Raw genomic sequence first — 21107 nt, forward strand, 5'->3', positions numbered from 1 at the left:
CTGTTAGCTAATGCTAATGCTACACCAGTCTATGCAGTGAGACCTGGTGTAGTGTAAGGAGGAAACGATGGAGATGTTTATAGAATCATGGCTCACAGCGCTAACAATGGACTCTGTTGTGGAAATGGATGGTTTCCAACTTTTACGCGGTGACGGACGACGGAGAGAATCTGGATGTGTTTGTGTGTGGAAAGGAGGAGCTACTGCTCTGGTTCTACAGTACACACTTTACAGACTCAAAATCACTGCACATTGTTTGATTGCGTCATACGCTACTATTCGGCCTTGGACTCAATAAACTAGGGGTCTGCAACCTGCGGCTCAGGAGCCTAATGTGGCTCTTTTACAATTACTCCCTATAGCTTTAAAAAAAAAAACTATTAAAATAATTAATTGTTATTTCTTACAGAGGGTATTGATGATTGACATTAACTTTAAATAAAATTATGATAAACTATTTGTTAACCTAAAAAGAAATCACATTGTGCAATACTCCCTGATAAGATAAGTAACAAAAAGAGTATTCTGGAAGAAAATAAAGATTGTATTTGTGTGGGAAAATGTATTTAACTGCCAACATGCCGTCTTAATATGCATGCTTGATATGTTGCAAGAAATGAGAAATTAGTATGTGTTGGCTGTAATGATCATGTGTTCAAGTTATTTTTGTAGCACTTCAAAACCATTAACTTATAAAATTATTACATATAATTTTAACTGTACAGAATTTTATAAACTGTATTGTTTTCATTGAGAAGGTATTTTTTTCGACTCCATAGGATTTTAATCCAGCTGAGATTAGACAAAATGGCTCCTTTGAGATTAAAGGTTGCAGACACCTGCACTAACGTTGCTTTTTTTGTAATATTCGGCTGAATATTCAGTGTATCCCTAGCAGAGATATTATCATTATTGTATAACCAAACAGCAGCAAATATCTGCTGCAGACAGGTCACATGCTCACATTTAATCTGATCAGTACAATTGATTCCATTATTTAGTGTGCAACATGTTTCCATTTTTCATTCCTAAATGCCACGTGCTGAGAATGAAGGAGGAGTCAACACTACACACTGAGGACCAGAAGCACATGAGAAACAGCATAAAGATGATGATGCATTTATAAAACATGAGAGAAATAAAATGATTCACACTGTAATTCTCTGACGCTGCAAAATTTAGCCTCTGCTCATAAATATGAGTCTTTGAAAGTTAAAGATGTGAACATTTCATTTAGAGCTGACAAGAAAATCAATGTTCAGAGCTGAGTGAAGAGCAGTTTAGAGCAAAGAGTGTGTGAGTCCAGTCCAGAGGACGATAGAGTGAAATAATGAGTAGAGCAAACTCACCGTATGGTGCAATACCTCCTGTTTCCACTGGGATGCAGCATAGAGCACATCAAACCATTTCAGTTGGATTTATACCAGGCTAGACTGTGTGTGTGTGTGTGTGTGTCTACACATGACTTAGGACTAGTTAAACATAGTGTGATACAGCAGAGTCACACAGGTTGGTGACAACTGGAAACATCAAAGGTAACGAGGAGCGCTACAGGAGCGGTGTTGGAAGGATGAGCGTGAGCTATGGATGCTAACCACGTTAGCATACTAAAATACTGACCTATTCCTGACTGATGGCGTCTGTAGTTTTCTCCAAAGGCCACGAGGCCGATGGCGATGGTCTGTAGACACGGTCGGATGGCGGGAGAGAACTGGATGGATGAACACAACATTTCAACGTACATGTTAAACACGCACACACACGATAATCTGACATAACAAGAAAAAAAAAAGATGAAGTGAAAAAACACAAATTTTATTTTATATCAGAAAGACAATAAATATAAAAAGTGTCCTATGAACAGTGACACTATTTTCGTGCAAAATTTCTGTAAATAAGTGTCAACATACCAATGTAAACTAATAAGTATCTCTAATAGTGCTTTATGTAAACAATAAATATGGTCTTTCTCACCAGTGACATCATTATAGTGAAATATTACAGTAAACAATATATTTATGTGAAGACGTACCTGCACATTTTAGTGAAAAAGCAGAAAAGGTTAGAGTTAGGTTTTAAAAATAAATAAATAAATAAATAATAATAATAATAATAATAAAAAAAAAATCGATACTTAGCGGTAGCATATCGATAATCGATCGTGCGGAAAAATATCGTGATATATTGCTGCATCAAGATATTGTCACACTCCTAGTTGTCACATCCAATTGATCATTTCTTTTATCAGATAAGGACACAGTGAGGACTCATAGATCAATAAATCAAAGATCATTGGTTTGGGAAAAAAATGTAAAAGGTTGAAATTGATGTTTGAATTTTTTTTTTTAATCTTCACTGTAAACACTTTCTGCGCATAGCAAAGACTTAGGCCCCGCCCACACGGAGATCGTTTACTCCTTGTGTCCACATTATGACTGAACCATTAACCATAACCTCATAGATATTAAGGTTTTCACTACTGTGATAACGTAACCTCAGATGCTTTTTATTCCATCTGCATCATTTGAGTGATATATATGTTCACCAATCAGAAATGCCTCCAAACATTCCAAAGTCCCTCCCTCAGTCTGTTTTTCACACAAACTACTAGTTTGATGTAACGCTGTCCTCATATAGTGACAGCTTTAGCAAATATGACAAAAAGTCACTTTTATTGAGAGTTGCAGACTGCACCTTTAATTGTATCTTACTTTATTTTTGACACATTTTGTTTAATTATGGGTTTTTTATTTATTAGTGTTTTGTTTTCTTACAAAACTAATATTTTCTGAAAAAATTGATGTGGAAAACAGAATTTGGAAAGAAAATTAAAACACATGCATTCAAATGTATAAAATATTTAAAAAAATCTAAAATCAAATCAAAATCGCAATATCTGTCAGAAAAATCGCAATTAGGTTTTTTGTCAAAATCGTGCCTCCCTAGTCCACGGCAAGCTGAATAAGATAAGTTCTGAAAATGGGTCCCAGAGTGGGAAAGTCTGTGAACGCCACCCGCTGGGTACACGCCATAGCCCCACCGCTTTTTTAATTCGCATACGCAACCCCCCACAACAACAACAGTAACCATGGCAACAAAGCAGCAGCTCCACCTGTCATTTTTTGTAACAAGTTTCATGAGCATCCTCTGTCTTCTTCTGTTTTAAAGACGTATTACTGCCCTCCACTGGTCGTTACTGTAACGACTACATACGTTCCAGTGTCATACAGGAATCATCTGGTGGTTCTCTTTACGACCAAATAATCCAGACATGTTTGTAAATAGATGCTGCCTCTCTCTGTGTGTCTTCTTCTCTGTTTCAGTGTATTTCAGTGGCAGTGTTACAGCACCATATATACCGTTTACTACAGCGTTTTCTGCCTTTTCGTGTGGACGCACACATTATTTCCCGGGAAAGTGTTTTCGTTTTGTCTCCGTGTGAACCTTAGATGTGTTTTTATCTCATTCTTACTGTGATTTCTTGGGTTATGGTTCTCAAAAGCGGTTCTTGCACATACATTGGTCGTGGATGAACTGGCCTTGGGCTGGACTTAACCTTAGACAAGTAGATCCCAAACACCAGTTTTAGGTACCACTCACTCCTTCCACCATTATAGTGAGGCTGGGTGCTGAGTCACTAAATAGATCACACAAGGGGCTCTACAGACGCTGAGTCGTTGCTTGAATCAGAATATTTTACTGTCATTGTTGGTGAACAGAATTCACAACTAGGACTTTGCTTTGGTTTACAGGTGCAATAGCAAACAATAGAATACATGAAATAAAAATAAGGCATGCAATAATACGTTCTTGATAACAATATATATATAATATACTAATATATACCATAAACATGTCATCAGTGCAGGTTATTAAGGACATGATATATAAAGTGACCCAGATTATAGCAGACCTATAGTTGTCAGAATAATAATAATATTTCTCAAATAGAACTATTGATTGATTTGTCACATGACTGTTTCAGGGTTTGAGTTTGTTTTATTCAGTTTCACATCTACCTGTAGCTCTATGTTTTTTACACTGATGACAACTAGTTTGTAGTTTTATTTCAGCAACTTTCCTTTTACAGTTAGAAACCTTTGTAATTAAATATAATAATTACATTACAACAACAAGATTAAACTGTATCAATTAAGTGAATTAATAAAAATGGTCTGTGTAAAGGCTTTTTATATGAAAAAATGATCCTGTGAAACCTGTTGACCTGCATAACTCAAAGAATCAGAATCAAGAATCGTTTAGAACAGGAATCGAAATTGAGAATCGTTAAAATCCAAACGATGCCCAACCCTACGTGTCACCACTTTACATTTACACACTTAAAACAGTTAACTCTACCCCACACCTTCCATTGTCCTACCCTGACTTCCTCTTCCCTGTTCCCTTCCCCCTTCACCGAGGTGTAACACTGCCCTCTCTTTTATACTCTTCCTTTAATAAAGTGTTTCTGCTGGTGATGGTCACAATTATGCAGCAAAACTAATTAAGCGGGCACCAGAAAATTTCCCTTATTTTCAAATTCAAAACTTGACAGATATGGTTCTACTGCTACTGTGAATGGTGGTCAATAAAGTTTGAGTAAAAACCAACAAGGACAATCTGTAAGATGCCTGACTAGCCTGAGGACTGAAAATTGACCTTCAACAGCATGTGTTTATGATCAGCTGTGTTCACTCAACCCACAGCTACTGACGTCATGACGCTCTGTGCATGCAACGTTGTGTTCAGGTCCTGCACGGAAAACTCTTCCACTCTCTCACCGTCACAAGCATACGTTAGGTACCCAAACATGGAACTGTTTCATTTTACCTGAAGTTGTTTTTTTTAATTTACTGATCGGTGATCGGCCCAAAAATCCTGATGGCGTAAAGTCTCGTGACCTCATCATTCTTGTGTATAAGCATATTTTTTTAAGTTTAAAAAGAATGTTTTTCTTATGAACTCGGTGCTTGCACCATGTGTGCACCAACTGTTGCCTGGCAACGCCTGACATTTTGTGTCTTTAAAAGTCATTTCATGCTTTTAAGTGCAGAATTGCATGTGTAAATGTTTTTTAAGTTAAAAGGAATATTTTTTTTTATGTGCACCACATAATCTATTGTCATTTCAAATAGGGTCACTTTTTAATATAAAGCAGTAAAATCAGAAGTGGTTTTAAATTAATGTTTGAAGATATTCCAGTAAAGGAATATTTCCATCAACTTCTCAATAATTGACCTGTAATTGTGATTCCACAACATTGTGCGTTTAAAGCCACATCTCACCTGAAACCCCAGGCAGCGTCCATAAAAGCAGCCTTTGTGCATAGACGAGTATTCACGGATGAAGCTCTGGCTGAGGCCGCTCTCATCCTGGAAGAACAAGTTTCCCTGACTGTTGTCGTGCAGCATGCGCTGAGCGAGGTAGAGGAGGGCCCGTAGCTGGCACAGAGCGCTGCAGTACGCCTCCATCTCTCCAGCGTTGTGGGCCACTCTGAAGAAGATGCTGCGGCGGTTGGCGGTGATGTAGCGCGCTTTGTGAATGATGTGGAGTAAACAGCACCTTACCACCTGGGAAACACACATTATTTAACTTTTATTATTAGAGAAACAAAGGCAGACGTAGACCTGGCAATATATCAACTTTTCTATTGTGGCAATCTAGAAAATTAAAAATATCATCTATATTGATACAATTCTATTTTGTAGCTTTTTTTGTATTAAAATTCTCATTTTAGGAGTTGTTGCTTGTTTATCATTTGCATTTCTTGAATACCGCGACCAGTGACCACCTTTCCTAAAATGAGGATTTTGAAGGGATTTGTCCACAAACATGTAGATGTAGTAAAATAAATCATGAAAGCATTTATAAATGTGTGAAGAGAATAACTAAGTAGTAATCTCACACTACATCCATTCAGCTCTGGTGGGCTGCAGGGACCTGAAGGTCAGAAAGTTTGAGCAATAACTGTTAAATAAAGTACAGTGAACTGCAGCAGGTTTTCATCTAAGGATTGAAACATTAAATCAATAGTGTAAAAGGAATGATCTGACCTTCAAACAAAGCCATATTAAAGCAAAGTAGTGCTGATTAGTAGTTTGTTAGAGCACACACAGGAGGACAAAGACTTTACATTACGTATCCATTAGCAGGTATTAGGGATGGGCGATATAGACTAAAAAAATATCTAGATCATTTTAGGTATTTATCACAGTAATGATAAAAATTACGATAAATAAAAACAATAAATACATTCAAGTGTAAACAGGTCCCATACAAACAAATTAATTTCAATTCATCAACACTAGACACATTAAAAGGCTACAATACCTGCTGACTCATGGGCTGATATTTTATACCATATCTTAGTGTTATTATATGCTATTCATTTATTTCCTATTTTATAATTAAATCATTTTCTAAAAAAAAAGAAAAAGCACATGAAAAGCAAAAAAAACTCCAATAGTGTTTTTACTGTTTAATATGAACCAGTTTATTTTATATCTGATAATGAGTTAAAGTTATGGTTGACATATGTCTCTGATTTCCTCTAATTAAACCACATCAGGCTGATTTAATAATGTCTAATAGGACCAGTTTTGTCTGAGAATATGTGAAATATAATTAAAAAATATTGTGTTTCACAAGTTGAGACGAAAATGTGTTTTACAATTATTTCACACAATGTGACATGTTACTTTTATCCTTCCTTTATCATACAAGTGTTAAATCTGACCATAAACAGTGAGAAGTGTTCTTTTTACTGGTCCAATCCTTTAATGAAGTGGTTAGCGTTAGCTCTTAGCCCAGTCTGATGTGTCGTGTGTTAGCTTAGCTTAGTTAGCTTTAGTTCATAGTCGTTGCTGCAGGTTCATCTGTTTGTGGAGCTTTGGGTGAATCTGGAGGAGGATCTTAAACTGGTTCAGTCTGTTGGATGGTTGTCTGGTCTGAACCAAGTAGTGATCCATGACGTACCGCTGTACGGCAGCTTCAGGTGAGCTGTGTGTGTGTGTGAGGGGCGGAGCTCCCGTGAACAGCGCTCCACTCCAGAGAATAATAAGGTTTTTAGGTTTTTAGGGACATTCTTGGCTAAATTGAGGGACAAATGGCTCATGGCTTTCACTAATTTCCGACATGGGAAGTTATCGTTTCAATCATGAGATGATGCAAATGTTTTTGACAACATATCATAAACAATAACATATTACACATTCTTAGCAGGTATGTGTGGACTAACCTTGACCAGAGAGCGGTATCCATTAGCAGGGATGTGTGGGTCAAAGTCAAAGTGATGGTAAACAGCAGCAAACCCAGAGATGACTGGTTCCAGACTGTGGGCGTGTTCCTGGATAAGCTTCATCACCTCCACCAGACGCCGAGCAGCTAAGCCCTGGGGGCCTTTGGCCCCCCCCGAGAAGAAGGAGGCGTTCTCCTCACACACAGCGTACAGCGCCGTAAACACACCCTTCGTGTCCATCACTAGGAGCGTGAGATACAATCATTAAATACCGTATGTGTGCAACACAACAATAGACTAACAATCATTTGACACTCTAGACCCAATATTGAATATTTATTTTTGAAAGATGATCTGCAAAAAATGACAACTTTTCAAATAAAATATACTTTGTTGGCAGGTGTAGGAATGAAATGGCTAAGAATACAAAGTGTACCAAACATTACAGCTGCTCAGAATGATTCCTTTCTATTTAATAAAGCCATAGTTTTATTGAATAAAAAGAAAATAAAAATCTATTAAATCTATTAATTGAAGAAAATTAGTTTGAGAAAAGGATGTAAAAGGTCAAGTTTGTTTTTATCTCCACTGTAAGTGATCAGTTCATTGACATTGTTGGAGAGGTTTTTGCATTGCATTGTGGGATGTGGAGTCCTGTATCATTATTACTAGAGTGAATCTGATGATACATCCTGATACTAAACAATACGATGTACATTGTGATATCAATTAGGGCTGGGCGATATGGCCTTTTATAAATACCGCGATATTTTTAGGCCATGTCACGATACACGATATATATCTCGATATTTTGCATTACCCTTGAATTAACACTTTGATGCACAAAATCACACCAGTATGATGATTCTATATGTCTACATTAAAACATTCTTGATCATACTGCATTAATATATGCCAATTTTAAACTTTCATGCAAAAAAGGGGATATCACAACTAAGTCAAAGTTGACATAACTGTATTTATTAAACAGTGAGTGGCTCAAACATAAAATTGTCAACAGAAAGTGCACGTTCTGTGCAAATGTGTCACAGAGACATTTCAAAACAAGACATTAGTGCAGGATGCAACTCACATGGCATTTCAAAACACAAAATTAAAGTGCACTTTTTGTACATAATGCCACTACAATATTTTAAAACAAATAGTGCCCTTTTGTGCATGTTGTCATTAAGATGACATTTCAAAAAAAAAAAAAAAAAAAAAAGTCCGCGAGTTTAACGGTATGGTCATTTTCAACACCGCACAGACTACAAGCTGTGATATATCGAGTATATTCGATATATCGCCCAGCCCTAATATCAATAATAATTTCATCTTTATAAGTACAAAATAATGTTAGATTTTTTTAATCTGTTGGTTCCTCGTGGCATCTCAGCCCCTCCTCCTCTCTTCTAACACCTGATTCACATCAGTAATCAGGTGGAGAGGGAGGAGGAGCTTATAAAGGGCTGAGAGGACCAGAAAGAAGGAGGCAGAACATCAGCAGACATGTGAGGAGAGTTCTTCTGATCCCCACTCAACGTCTTTGTCAGTTTGTTATTTTGGTTTGGAGATTTCTGGTAGTCCTGTTTTTATCTTTAGGTAGTTTTAGTCTTGTGTATGTTTGTAGTTTAGAGGGTGGACGACGGCCCTGTATAGGGTTGGCCCAGTGTCCTCCCTACTTTTGTTCAGTTTGGCCAGGGTCTCCAGTCCTTTTTAGTTTGTTCTGTTGATACTTTTAGGATTTTGTTAATAAATACTTTTGATTATCGTTGTTTTCTGTGTGGCGTCCTGTTTATGTTGCGGCTCCTCAAGCCTTGATATGACATCCTAGAGGGGGTCGTAACACCGACGCTATGTCTTTTGAGCAGCTTTAAGTAGCATCCTGCTGGGAACACCCACACACACAATGTGATGTATAATAGTCTCAAAGGGAGGAGTTAGCAAAACACAGTGGACTAAACGTATCGCTACCTCATGTTGAACAACAACCAACTCCGTCTCCCTGTTGGACTCCACTGAGTTTCCTAAACTACACAGGAAACATGTTTCTCCTTTAGACCAGTGGTTCTCAACCTGTCCAGCCCATGACCCTCAAAATAAAGGTTCCAGAAAGTGGGAACCCCCACTGTAGCTGGTTTACTATTATTATAGTCATCTTAAAGATGGAAATGCTTGTTTTAATCACAAATAAAATGGGTTCAAAGTGACCAAAAATAGGAGAAAATTGGTTAAAACAGACAGAAAAAGTGGTAAAAAGGGTTCAGTGTCAATATTGGAACAATTAGTTTAAACTGGTAAATAATGTACATGATAAATGGTGAATGTGGTTAAAATGGCAAAAATAATCATTAAATCTGGTGAAAAGAGGTTAAAAGTGACAATAATGTGTCAACATATGTGGCATTGGGTGTAAAAGTGGTAGAAATGGTTTATAAGTGCTGAACATGTCTGGAAAGTGGAAAAATGTGTAGAAAAGTCATTAAAATGTGATGTAGAAGTGTCAGAAATGTAGCAAAAATACATTAAAAGGAGCAAAAATATATGAAAAGAAAAAGTGATGAAAATATGTTAAAATGTGGAAATGGTTTGAATATGTTTCTTGAAGGCATCTGATGATCTCCTCCCAGTGTACTGACCCCACTGTGGAGGAACCCTGTTTGAAACAGTGACTAGGCTGATGGTTGACATGAGTCTCATTCACAGAGCAATGTTTGATTGGACACAACACACGACAAAAAAACTAAATAAACTGAGACTATTATAATTATTCTGATAATCCTGTAACTGAGAAAAATGAATCCAAGAATCAATTTAACTGTATGGAGGAATCATTCCCATGACTTTATAATGTGAAGTTTAAAGAAACACACAGAAGATCTAGTAGATACATTCAGTGGATGGTTAGAGTTATACATTAACGTCACACACACACACGCACACGCACACACACACACACACGTGACCAGGTATGTCCGTAAACTGCCTCATCATCATCATAAAACAGGAAAAACAGAAGAGATTTATCTACAAGTAAACTGAACCTCAAACGTGCCTCAGGACTAAAGTTCTGCTTATATGACATTTCACTGGAACAGAAGGACTATTTCATCAACATGTGTAAATAAACGGCCATAAAAGAAAGTTCTGTTGAAATTAAGTCATTATCTTTGACAACAAAATCACATTTACATTCAAACAAATCTTTAGAAATTGTAATTCTGAAAGTTTACTTAAATTTATAACATACTTATCAAATAACCCCCAAAATGACACCAAAAACACACAAAAGTACAACATAAATACCAACAGAGGTTAATAATGAGGCCCTGGTTACAGTTTGGTGGCCCCTGACGTGGATTAATCACATTAACGGTTCCTATCCATGGTATTAATTATTCATGTTCAACCAATGGTGTGACATGGTATCCACATAATGAATGAGCACGCACACACACACACACACACACACAGTGTTTTTACCATGTGTTAAGCCTGTGTCCTTCACTCGTTCCACACTTCATGAGAGAAACGAGAGCATTGGAGAAAAAGAGAGAGAGAGGATGATATCAGATGTTTTCATTGTTCCATCATAACCTCCTCCTCATCACTAACTATAACTGCCTCCTTTAGCCTGGAGGAAAACACACTAAACCAGGGGTTCTCAAACCCTTTTGGGGCCACTAGACACTGTGAGGAGGTCACCAGATACATTCAACAAACTAAGAATACTTTAACAATTTCAGCCTATTTTTACTTATTTATACCATTTTTCTACAACTCCACCAAACTCACCATATTTTAACCTATTTTCATCACTTTTTATTGCCATATTTTTGCTCCTTTTAATGAATTTTTGCTACATTTCTCCCATTTCTGACACTTCTACATCATATTTCAATGACTTCTACACATTTTTCCCCACTTTCCAGACATGTTCAGCACATACAGTGTATATATATATATAAAGTCTATTGTGATGTAAAAATGACACCAAGATAAATAATTTCACAACTTTTTCCTTTCTGTGACTTTGACATATCATGTGTTCTAAATAGAAAGACCAGTAACAATGAGAGTATAACCATTGTAGTTTTAACTAAGCAACACTGCGCTTATTCTCAGTGTGGCCAATTTCACACGTTTGCACAAAATGTGGCAGTTTTAAATGTATTTTAAGTAGATTTTTTATTTTGGCAGTAATTTAACTTTATCTATAAATAGCAGGCCTAATAAACTTATTTCTTCTAGTAAATTCTAGGATTAAAATTAAAAATCAAGGTCTACAATCAAAGTGGTTTTATCACATACTTTGTTTTATATTCCAACATTATATAAAGTATTAATCCCTAGTTTTAACACTGCCACATGTAAACAGCCTTCTATTAAATCACTGAGAATTAAAATGTCTCTATACAATATTAATATCACATATCGCTCAGATATCAGAAAAATACAAGTATTGAATTATATCGTCCTGCATCTAAAGTCTGTGATATGAGCACTCCAATATTATTATGTATTGAAGTTATTTTTCATGGTTTTCTAACTTATTTATTAATACTTCAATTCAAATATGTTATGTTTAAAATAAACTAGAGGTTATTTTGTACTTTGAAAAATGAACTCAATAAAAACACAAACATTATATTTTTAGTCTTCTAATTTTTTGAATATTTATTTTATTCAATTGTATAATATTGTTATGTTTGAGGTTAAAATGTGTGTAAACCATTGGTTAATAATAAATAAGTCACACTTCCTGTTGCTGACTATTGTTTTCTGTTTGATTAATATGACTTTAATAACATTTCACAGTAAAAATAAGTCATGATTTTCAACTGGACCAAAATGCTCCTGCAGACACATGAACTATTATCTAAGCATTATCAGGACGAATAACGGGTTGTGAACCCTCCGTGTACTGGACGTCACGTTACAGGTTGGTAAACAAACATGTCCTGACACCAGACACCACACTGACCCCACGCTCCTAAAAATAGCTTCCTTTGAAAAGTGCACCAGCATTTATTATGAAAAACACGTTATGACCTTTGTCCCAGAATGAGTTCCTCAATGAACTGGAGCAACAACAGGAAACAGGAAACGAGTGTGTGCACACAGGATCACCATGGTTACGCTACACCGCTGGTAAAAATGACTTATTATTAATATTAATATTATTAGGAGCCACGAATATGAATGTAGAACAGTTTTTAAATTGAATAAAACTCTCCTATGATCAGTTTGTAAAGGAACATGTCAATACACACGTGGAAAACTCAAGGTCCAGGGGCCAAATATGGCCCTTAGAGCATCAAATTCAGCCCCTTTGAGAAAGTAAAAAATGATGTAAATGAAACTTAACACTTTCAGTGCTTAAATCACATGATGGCAATCCTTTTTTAATATTAAATTGTAGAAAAAAACTCTAAACTAAAATCAGTCATAAGTTAGATATCTCAGGTCCCTCAGATACAAAACATATATTAAAATCCACTATTTGTAAAGCTCAGTTTTCCACTTCTTATATATCACATGACAGCAGTTATTTTTAATCTCAAATTGTTGAAAGAACTCAAATTATTTCACAAAAATTTCCACAAATTTGCAAAATCAGGGAAATTAAAGTGAAGATTCAACAAGGACTGATATACTTAATCATGTATATATCATTTATACGTGGAAGTGCAAACTAGGGATTATTAATGTTGAATTAGCTTTTTTCCCACTAAAATATCTGTGGCCCACTTTACATTACAGCTGATATCCAGAATGTCTGAGAAACGTCTCGATGTCCCGCCCTCACCAGCCTCACTTCCTCCCCCTGCCTCTGCAATCTACCAGAAGCCACGCCTCTACCTTTCTGCACACGCACTGCAGAACATAACAAGGTCGCATTGATATGTCTATGGGTCAGGTAAGAGCTAAAATCATATTTACCTGTTTGCTGTTGTGATGTGCACAGTTCCACATTCACTTTGATTGACAGTCTCAAAAACAGGAAGTAGAAGCCTATTGGCTGGGCTCACTCTGCGATTGTTTCCATGTGTATAGGGGTCTATAGATGAAGGGGGGACTTATATACATGAATCTATATGAATGTCCACCAGCAGTAAACCATAGTAAAATAATAGGGATTTTTATGAATTTCAAAAAAATCATACATAATCATAGATTTCTCAGCTGTAAACTGCTCCATATTTGGCCCCTGAACTAAAATGAGTGTGACACCCCTGGAGTAGTAGTAGTAGTGTAAAACGATTGAGTAGGTGAGAAACACCTGATATGTACACTATACGTGCCATCACTCCTGGTCTACCATTAGTTTTTTAACACTTTTGTAAATAGGGCTCTTATTTTGAAGCTAACAGGAAGTTTAGTCAGTATGATACAGTTTATACACTATAGTCTATAGTAGACAGTATAGTATATATATACTATAGACTATACTGTCTACTATATACTATAGTATATATTATAGTATACACTATAGTATATAGTAGAGAGTATAGTATATATATATACTATAGTATATACTGTCTACTATATACTATAGTATATATTATAGTATACACTATAGTATATAGTAGAGAGTATAGTCTATAGCAGACAGTATATACTCATTGAGTGTGTAGTGTGTCGTACGTAGTACGTTAGTGGAACATTTATAACATACCTTAATGTCCTATTCCCACCTTTAGCTGCTTTAAGAACACTAAGAATGTTAATCTTGGGCCTTTTATGCACTAATTGATCTGAAATTAGTAACATTTCCAAACGTACTCTATGAAATTTGATGACGAGTAAAAAAAACCAAAGGAAAAAGCTAAATTACATCTGATGTAGAAGAGTTTTAAATGTTTGTATAAACATGTGTAGACTTCAGTGTGAATTTATGACTAAATTATATTATAATCATCTAATGAGTTTATTTCATGGAGAATAAAACTAAACACAGTTGAAGTCATTTTTGATTTTTAATGACCTTAAAACACACTAAAGTTCACACCTGGGCTAAAAACTGCATTCAACCATTTTTAATGTTTCACAATTGACTTTAAAAAACAAAACGGACATTTTTCAAAGTTTGCAACTTTGTCTTATTTGTAAACATTTCTAAAAAGTTTGTTAGGTTTTAATGTTCAAAAAGACATGAGTTTGTCATTTTCATTCCAAACACATCCTCGTGAAGAACATTATCTCATTAATCCAACAAAAACTGAATGAAAGCTTTTTTGTTTATTTTTTAAAAAAGATAAAAAGTTTCTATTATGTGTTATTTATATAATAGGTAATAAACATATGGATGAATTCTGCTTTTATTCATTAGAAACAGCAGGAGCTGGAACAAAATAATCACTATAAAAATCTACTTTTTAAATGAGCATATTATTATGATTATTATTATTAATAGTAGAAAGAAGAGGTGTCTATACATTACTGATACTGTAATCCTAAGTATTGGCCGATATTAGTGAGAATCACAAATACTTTGATGATTTATTTTGTAATGTAGAATGTTATAAAGAGTTTGAACAAGTGTAATTAATCAAACAGAGAACAATAGTCAGCAACAGTAGGCGTGAGAAAAACTGACTTATTTATTATTAATATACCATAATATTCTACAACTGAATCAAATAAATAAATTAGAAATATAATATTTAAATAATAATAATTAGACTTAAAACACTTTAATTACCTGCAATGCTTTATCAGCCACATTGACCCATTTACAAACAGAATAAATTCACACTTTAAACTGGAGCCCATGACGGGCCACATTTGGCCCGCAGCCTTTATTTTGGACATTTTAATATGTTTCATCAGTGTTTATCTGATTACATGTGACATAACAGTCATTATAAGTCTACTGTAGATCACGTGGCTCTCTGTTTAGAGTCAATAACAGCTCATATTTCAGCCTCACTGTGAGTAATCAGTAGTTATTAATGAGAACAATCAGAGGAGCTAATGATGCTAAATGCTAATGACAGCTAACGGGCTGCTGGGTGGGGGGTTGGGGGGGGGGGGGGGGGGGTCGGACAGGAACAAAAAAGACACGGTAATAGAAAAGGGTTAACCCTAACCCATGAACTCACCCACAGGACCGTCTCTGAGTTTAGAAGAACGTCTTCCGTTCCCGCTCCTCTCCACCCTGCCGTTCTCCTCCTTCTCCTCCTTCTCCTCCTTCTCCACCTTCTCCTCCTTCTCCACCGACGCCATCTTCGCTCTGTTTACGCACCGCCTTTTTCATCTCAACTACACACTTACCTGGGAGCGTGTAGGCCACGCCCACAGACGAAGCGTCCAATCACGGCCTGCGTATGATCCCGAGAGCCAATCACAAGGCATCAAAGTCAATTTAACCCCGCCCACATTGCACATATGGGACATACAGTGGAGCAGGAAAAACGTGGTTAAACAATATAATAATAAATAAATAAAACAAAATAACTAATAATAATATGGAAAACACGGTGAAGCAGGAAAAACATAATAATTAATAATAATAATAATAATAATAATAATAATATGGGACATACAGCACAGGAGAAAAACGTGGTTCAAATCCATTTCACAATCAGAAATACTTTATTGATCCCAGGGGCAAATGATTACCCTAGAGAGGCACACATTACAGTAAAGAAAAATTATTAATAATAATAATATACAAATTTACAGATATTACATACAAATGTACAGATATAAACAAGAATTTGCTGCTCTAGTTTGATCATTTGGTGAAACTTGGACAAAGACAAAGTGTTCCCACCTTAAAATTCTCCTTCAGCAACATTTAATAAATAATAATAAATGTAATGGCACTGTGAGAGCAGTGTCAAACACGTGGCCCGCAGACCCAATGTGGCCTGCCAGAGCATCCAGCTGAGTAGTAACAAGTAAAAACAATATTAGTAAAATAACATGAATCATGATGTAAATCTCTCAGTCCCTCAATCCAAAAATATGTATAGAGATTTCAATAATATTTAAATAAAATTATTGTTTTTCTATAACCTTGTAATTTGTAAAGTTTTGAGAAAATTGTCACAAATTAAAAAAAATTCAAAGTTAAGATTGTGGAATCTCTGGCATTCTGTGACTTATTCCATTGTAAGTGTTTTACATATTAATGCATTTATTACAAATAAAAGAGAAAAATAGGAACTACAAGGGCTCTAAGGGCAAGTACAAAGTTTTTATTTTATTTTTCAAATCAATTACAATTAGTTTTTTTTTTTTTAGTATTACCACCAAAAAACATTATATAAAATGTAATGTAAAAAAATATTTTGAATAAATTTAAACCAAACATTTTTACCAGAGTACACAAACATCACTTGGAAGAAATGTATAGCTTTAACTCTACATGTAGCAAGAGTTCACAGTAAAATAAGTAACCGTGTGTAATCCTTAAGAGTTCATGCTATTATTTTTAACCATTAAACAAGTTTTTATGGACCTAAAAGAATGAATGTGGGAGTTTGAGGTTTTTTTCTGATCATATGCTAACATTTAGCCTCTGGTGTGTGAGATCAGCACCAATGAATGAAAGTCTTTCATGTTGAATTGATGTAACACACAATGATGCGTCTCTTTCACATCTCTGTGGAAAGTTTCTCACATGATTCACAGCTATGAGGTGTTTAAGTCCAACAGGAATAGACTGGTTTGTAGATCCTGATGGAGGTTTTTCTTGTTCTCTCTTTGACTGTGAGGAAACACAGAGACTGTAAAACAATGCAGCTCTCTATTGTGAAATCTCAAAAAATGCAATAAACAAATCCACCTCATGAGCGACAAATATTAATATAGGAACCGTTGAAGTGTCATATCAGTGTAGACTTTTAAAGAGACCACATAATAAAATACTAGGTCAAAGTAAAAGCACAAAATGACTCAAAAAACATACAAAATTACAGAAAAAGACACAAAACAAAAAACAAAAACACAAAGTTCCTCCAAAATACACAACAACCGTATCGTCCTTGCTGCTGGTCTAACAGGAGCCTCTCTTTGTATCTCATCCAAAAACTGAAATTATGTAATTGATCAGTAGGTCTCTCAATTCAATAAACTAAATGTTTTTAACAAAAAGATCGGGCAGTGGTGAGCTCACCTGTCCAAACGGTACGTTTGTGGCTGGATACGCGCTCGACCCTTGGAACTAGTGGCGGGTCGTGTGTCTGTCCATTCTTTACGTAGAGGACATAGAAGACATCTACATGATTGGAATTATGGTAGCAGGTATGCTGCTGATTGGAGCTGGCAGCTTTCTGACCTATGGCAGAGTCTGCATTACGTTGGCAGCTGTTATGAGAAGGCTGCCAGTCGTTTCTGATGGATGGAGCAGGACTCTCAACACTCAGACTCATGTGATGAATCCAACTTGGAGAAGTTGAATGCTCTGCTTGCCAGTGAAACAGGCCACCCATGGTTTACTGCTGGAGACTCAACGCTATCAAAACTGAGCTTAGCCTGAATCAAAAACAAATCATTTATCTTCTTTGGCTTCCAAAGCCAACCATCAAGACTGTCTCATCCATCAACAGGATGTTATGCAGAAAGACTTTATTCTGTGAATGGATTAAAAAGAGTAACAGTTGTTTCATTGATGAACTAAATCAAAGCCAATAGTCTTAGTGGGATTTCTAATGCTTTGTTAGGTAACACAACCCTATTTTAATACACTGCACGTATTGTTTGGTGAGGCGAGGGTTATTTTTGTAGTAATGCACTTTACCTCAACTCATAATCCACACAGCTGAAAGAGCTGAGAGAGGTTTTGTTTCTCCGTCTGAAGAAAAATGTGCAGCCAATCAGTATTTCACCATCATTAAGGCCTTCACACTTTAGGAAGACGAGAGCTGGGAGTCATTTTAGCAGCTCTGAGATTTAAAAGTAGGTCAGCGTTAGCAGGGCTTTCAGCTAAAGATGATTTAAAACGCAGCGTGTAGCGATGATGCTTCAGTTAACAGGATCTATGGATTATATACGTCTACAAGCTGATGATACATACATACATACAGAGGGGCAAAAAAGCATTTATTCAGCCACCAAGTGTGTAAGTTCTCCACTTATAAAGATGAGGTCTAATTTACATCATAGATAAACCTCAACTATGAGAGACAACATGAGAAAAGAAATCCAGAAAATCACTTTGTAGGATTTTTAATGAATTAATTATTAAATTCCTCAGTAAAATAAATATTTGGTCATCTACAAACAAGCCAGATTTGTGTCTCTCCGTGTGTGTGTGTATATATATATATACACACACATTATATAGAGAGAGAGAGGATATAATTGGTTTACAGAGCAGGACCACACGCACACACACACACAGGTTAGAGGTACTGTGCATCACCAAAGCTCAAAAATATAGACACTCATGATTTAATTGTGCATCATATCATAAACAGGTTTGCATTGGTTCAGTTCAGAGTGGCTTCACAAACCACTGGATTTATTTCATTAATAATAACACCATGATTTTTTTAGCAACAAACCATGTTTAAAAAATGTATGTGACCAGTTGTGACTTTTGACCAGATTTACAGCAATATTTGTGAAATTTGTAATATTTATTTTTCTTATAAAAACATGTCAATGTTCAATTTAAATGTAAATACTAAAGGTAAATGTTAAATCTGTATCTAAATGTTCAAGCTAAATGTCATGGATGAAACAAATATTTAGCTAATAAATTCAGCAGAAGTGTGTGTGTGTGTGTGTGTGTGTGTGTGTGTGTGTGTGTGAAGAAAACCAAGGAAAAACTGGCAATTTATTCCCCTGTTTATTCTATAAAATGCAGAATTAAAAAAAAAAAAAACGTACCACATTCTTCCTCAGGTACAGTTACACATCAGTTACACATCAGTTACACATCAGTTACACATCAGATACACATCTGGTACACATTAGATACACATCATCTCCAACACACTCAAAATCTAAAGCTAAAGTGAATAGTTTTTGTTGCTGTAATATGTAGCAAACATTCACCACTCACTCAACAAATATACTTTCATTACATGTTGCATAGATTACTGGACACAGAGGAAACATGATGGAGTCTAAACTCCTCCCACCACTGACTCACGCTAACATCTGATGGTTCTAACAGAGGATGATAAATAATCACACACAGGTCCAGTCGCTGTAACAGCAGGTGCATAGTTACACATTTCAAACAAATAATATTTACCCAACGCGCTTCAGTTTAACATCTAATGAAATACACAACGGGTGATGATGAAGGTGTGCAGCACCTGATCATGGCTGAGTGAACGAGAGACGCGTCACGGTTACTTTGGGTCAGGATGTTCAAAGGCAGCACTGGTTGCTATGGCAACAACAGCAAAACAAGAAGCAGCAGTGATGTTGTAAAGGAAACGTGGGTTTTATGGCAGCAGTAGTTGAATTATCCACTGATTTAATTCTAATTCTAGTACTATGGTGGATGGCAGTGCCCATGAGCAAGGCAGCACATACAGTTTTAATGGCTTCATCTTTTTAAACTCAACACCTCGTGACCCTTTCATGTTGTCTCTATCTGTGTGAGGATGAGGAGGATCTACGCCTCCCAATAACTGTGAAGCATTAAAATGATCACTAATGATTGCTAATGATAGCTAACGGTGCTCAGTTGTATCTTTGGTCCTGCATTGCACAGCCAACACAATAATAATCATCATTACAATCAGGCAAATGCAAAGGCAGCTCAAACTGATACAAACATTAACAACCAAATCAAACCCATATTTAAAGGATCCTCCACTGTTTTTATATGTTTAAGTGTAGATCTATGTCTAATAATACACATTATTATGAAGCATATTCATTTTATTAATTTATTAAAATGAATATTGTCCATAATAATGTGTATTATTAGACATACAGTAAATCTACTAATTTAAATTTAAACTTGCAAAAACAGTGCATTCTGCTCTCACACCAAATCAAAGCAACAGCAGCCTTTTATTTTCCACTTCCTGTTTTCACCTCTAAACACGCCCATCACAACCTGGAGGAATAAATAAAAGCCATAATAGTTACAAACTAATCTCTATTATTAACAGAAGAATTAACTGTGTTTAAATGATTCTGAGACCGAATAATTACAGGAGAAATCTCCTCATCATTATTAAAAAACACACACACACACACACTTTCATGCTTTAATATTATCAATAATAATAATAATGTTATTAATAATAATAAGGCGTCAGGTCAAAAGTTCAGAGGAAAATGGTTGGAGTAGAAAAGTGTGCGTTTGTTTAACTTTGGCGTGAATTTAAAATCTTTCTGGAATGAACAGAAGTTCTTCAGCTCATCTAATGCTACAGTGTGTGTGTGTGTGTGTGTGTGTGTGTGTGTACATACATGTCGTTGGCACTGCTCTCATCAAAAACAACCTCAGAAGAAAAAAGTCATCACACACACACACACACACACCCCTCACTGCTGAACCCCTGCACTAAGCCCCTCCCTCCACCATTATCAGGCTAAACAAACGCTGATGCAGCATTGATCCAGAGCGATGGTTGAGTCTGAAGTGATTCAGTTCAAAACGACACCAGCGACAAAACAACCTGCATAGAAATAAAAACAGAAATAAGTAGAGATATATATATATATATATATATTATATCTATTATAGATTATATCTATTATATAACTAAAGCATCTTCTAAGTGTGTGTGTTTGACAAACTTAAGTGTGATTTAGGTTTATTATTTTATTTTATATTGTGCAATGATACTAAATATATTATATATTAAATTACAATTCTTTGATAGTGTGGTTAGCCCACATTACCATAACCTTAAATCATAGGAAAATCACATTGTAGGGTTTTTAA

General features: G+C 35.7%; 2 protein-coding genes across 8 annotated transcripts in view; both read right to left on the bottom strand.

The window, feature by feature from the left end:
• Nucleotides 1–15514, bottom strand: part of lipeb (lipase, hormone-sensitive b) — a 33523-nt gene extending 18009 nt beyond the window's left edge. Inside the window, exons 1-4 of the mRNA XM_028471363.1 lie at nucleotides 15343–15514; nucleotides 7238–7479; nucleotides 5286–5570; nucleotides 1621–1711 (exon numbers count right to left, since the gene is read on the bottom strand). Coding sequence (XP_028327164.1) covers nucleotides 1621–1711; nucleotides 5286–5570; nucleotides 7238–7479; nucleotides 15343–15466 — 742 coding nt within the window. The 5' untranslated portion in view covers nucleotides 15467–15514. The remainder of the gene's footprint in view (nucleotides 1–1620; nucleotides 1712–5285; nucleotides 5571–7237; nucleotides 7480–15342) is intronic.
• A 4236-nt stretch (nucleotides 15515–19750) lies between these two features.
• Nucleotides 19751–21107, bottom strand: part of arhgef1 (Rho guanine nucleotide exchange factor (GEF) 1) — a 60204-nt gene continuing 58847 nt past the window's right edge. For all 7 annotated transcript variants that reach the window (XM_028469942.1, XM_028469945.1, XM_028469944.1 and 4 more), the window contains one exon: nucleotides 19751–20838. The gene's annotated coding sequence lies outside the window, so the exon portion shown is untranslated. The remainder of the gene's footprint in view (nucleotides 20839–21107) is intronic.

This window comes from Gouania willdenowi, chromosome 16 (assembly GCF_900634775.1).
Source record: "Gouania willdenowi chromosome 16, fGouWil2.1, whole genome shotgun sequence".
NCBI lineage: Eukaryota > Metazoa > Chordata > Actinopteri > Blenniiformes > Gobiesocidae > Gouania > Gouania willdenowi.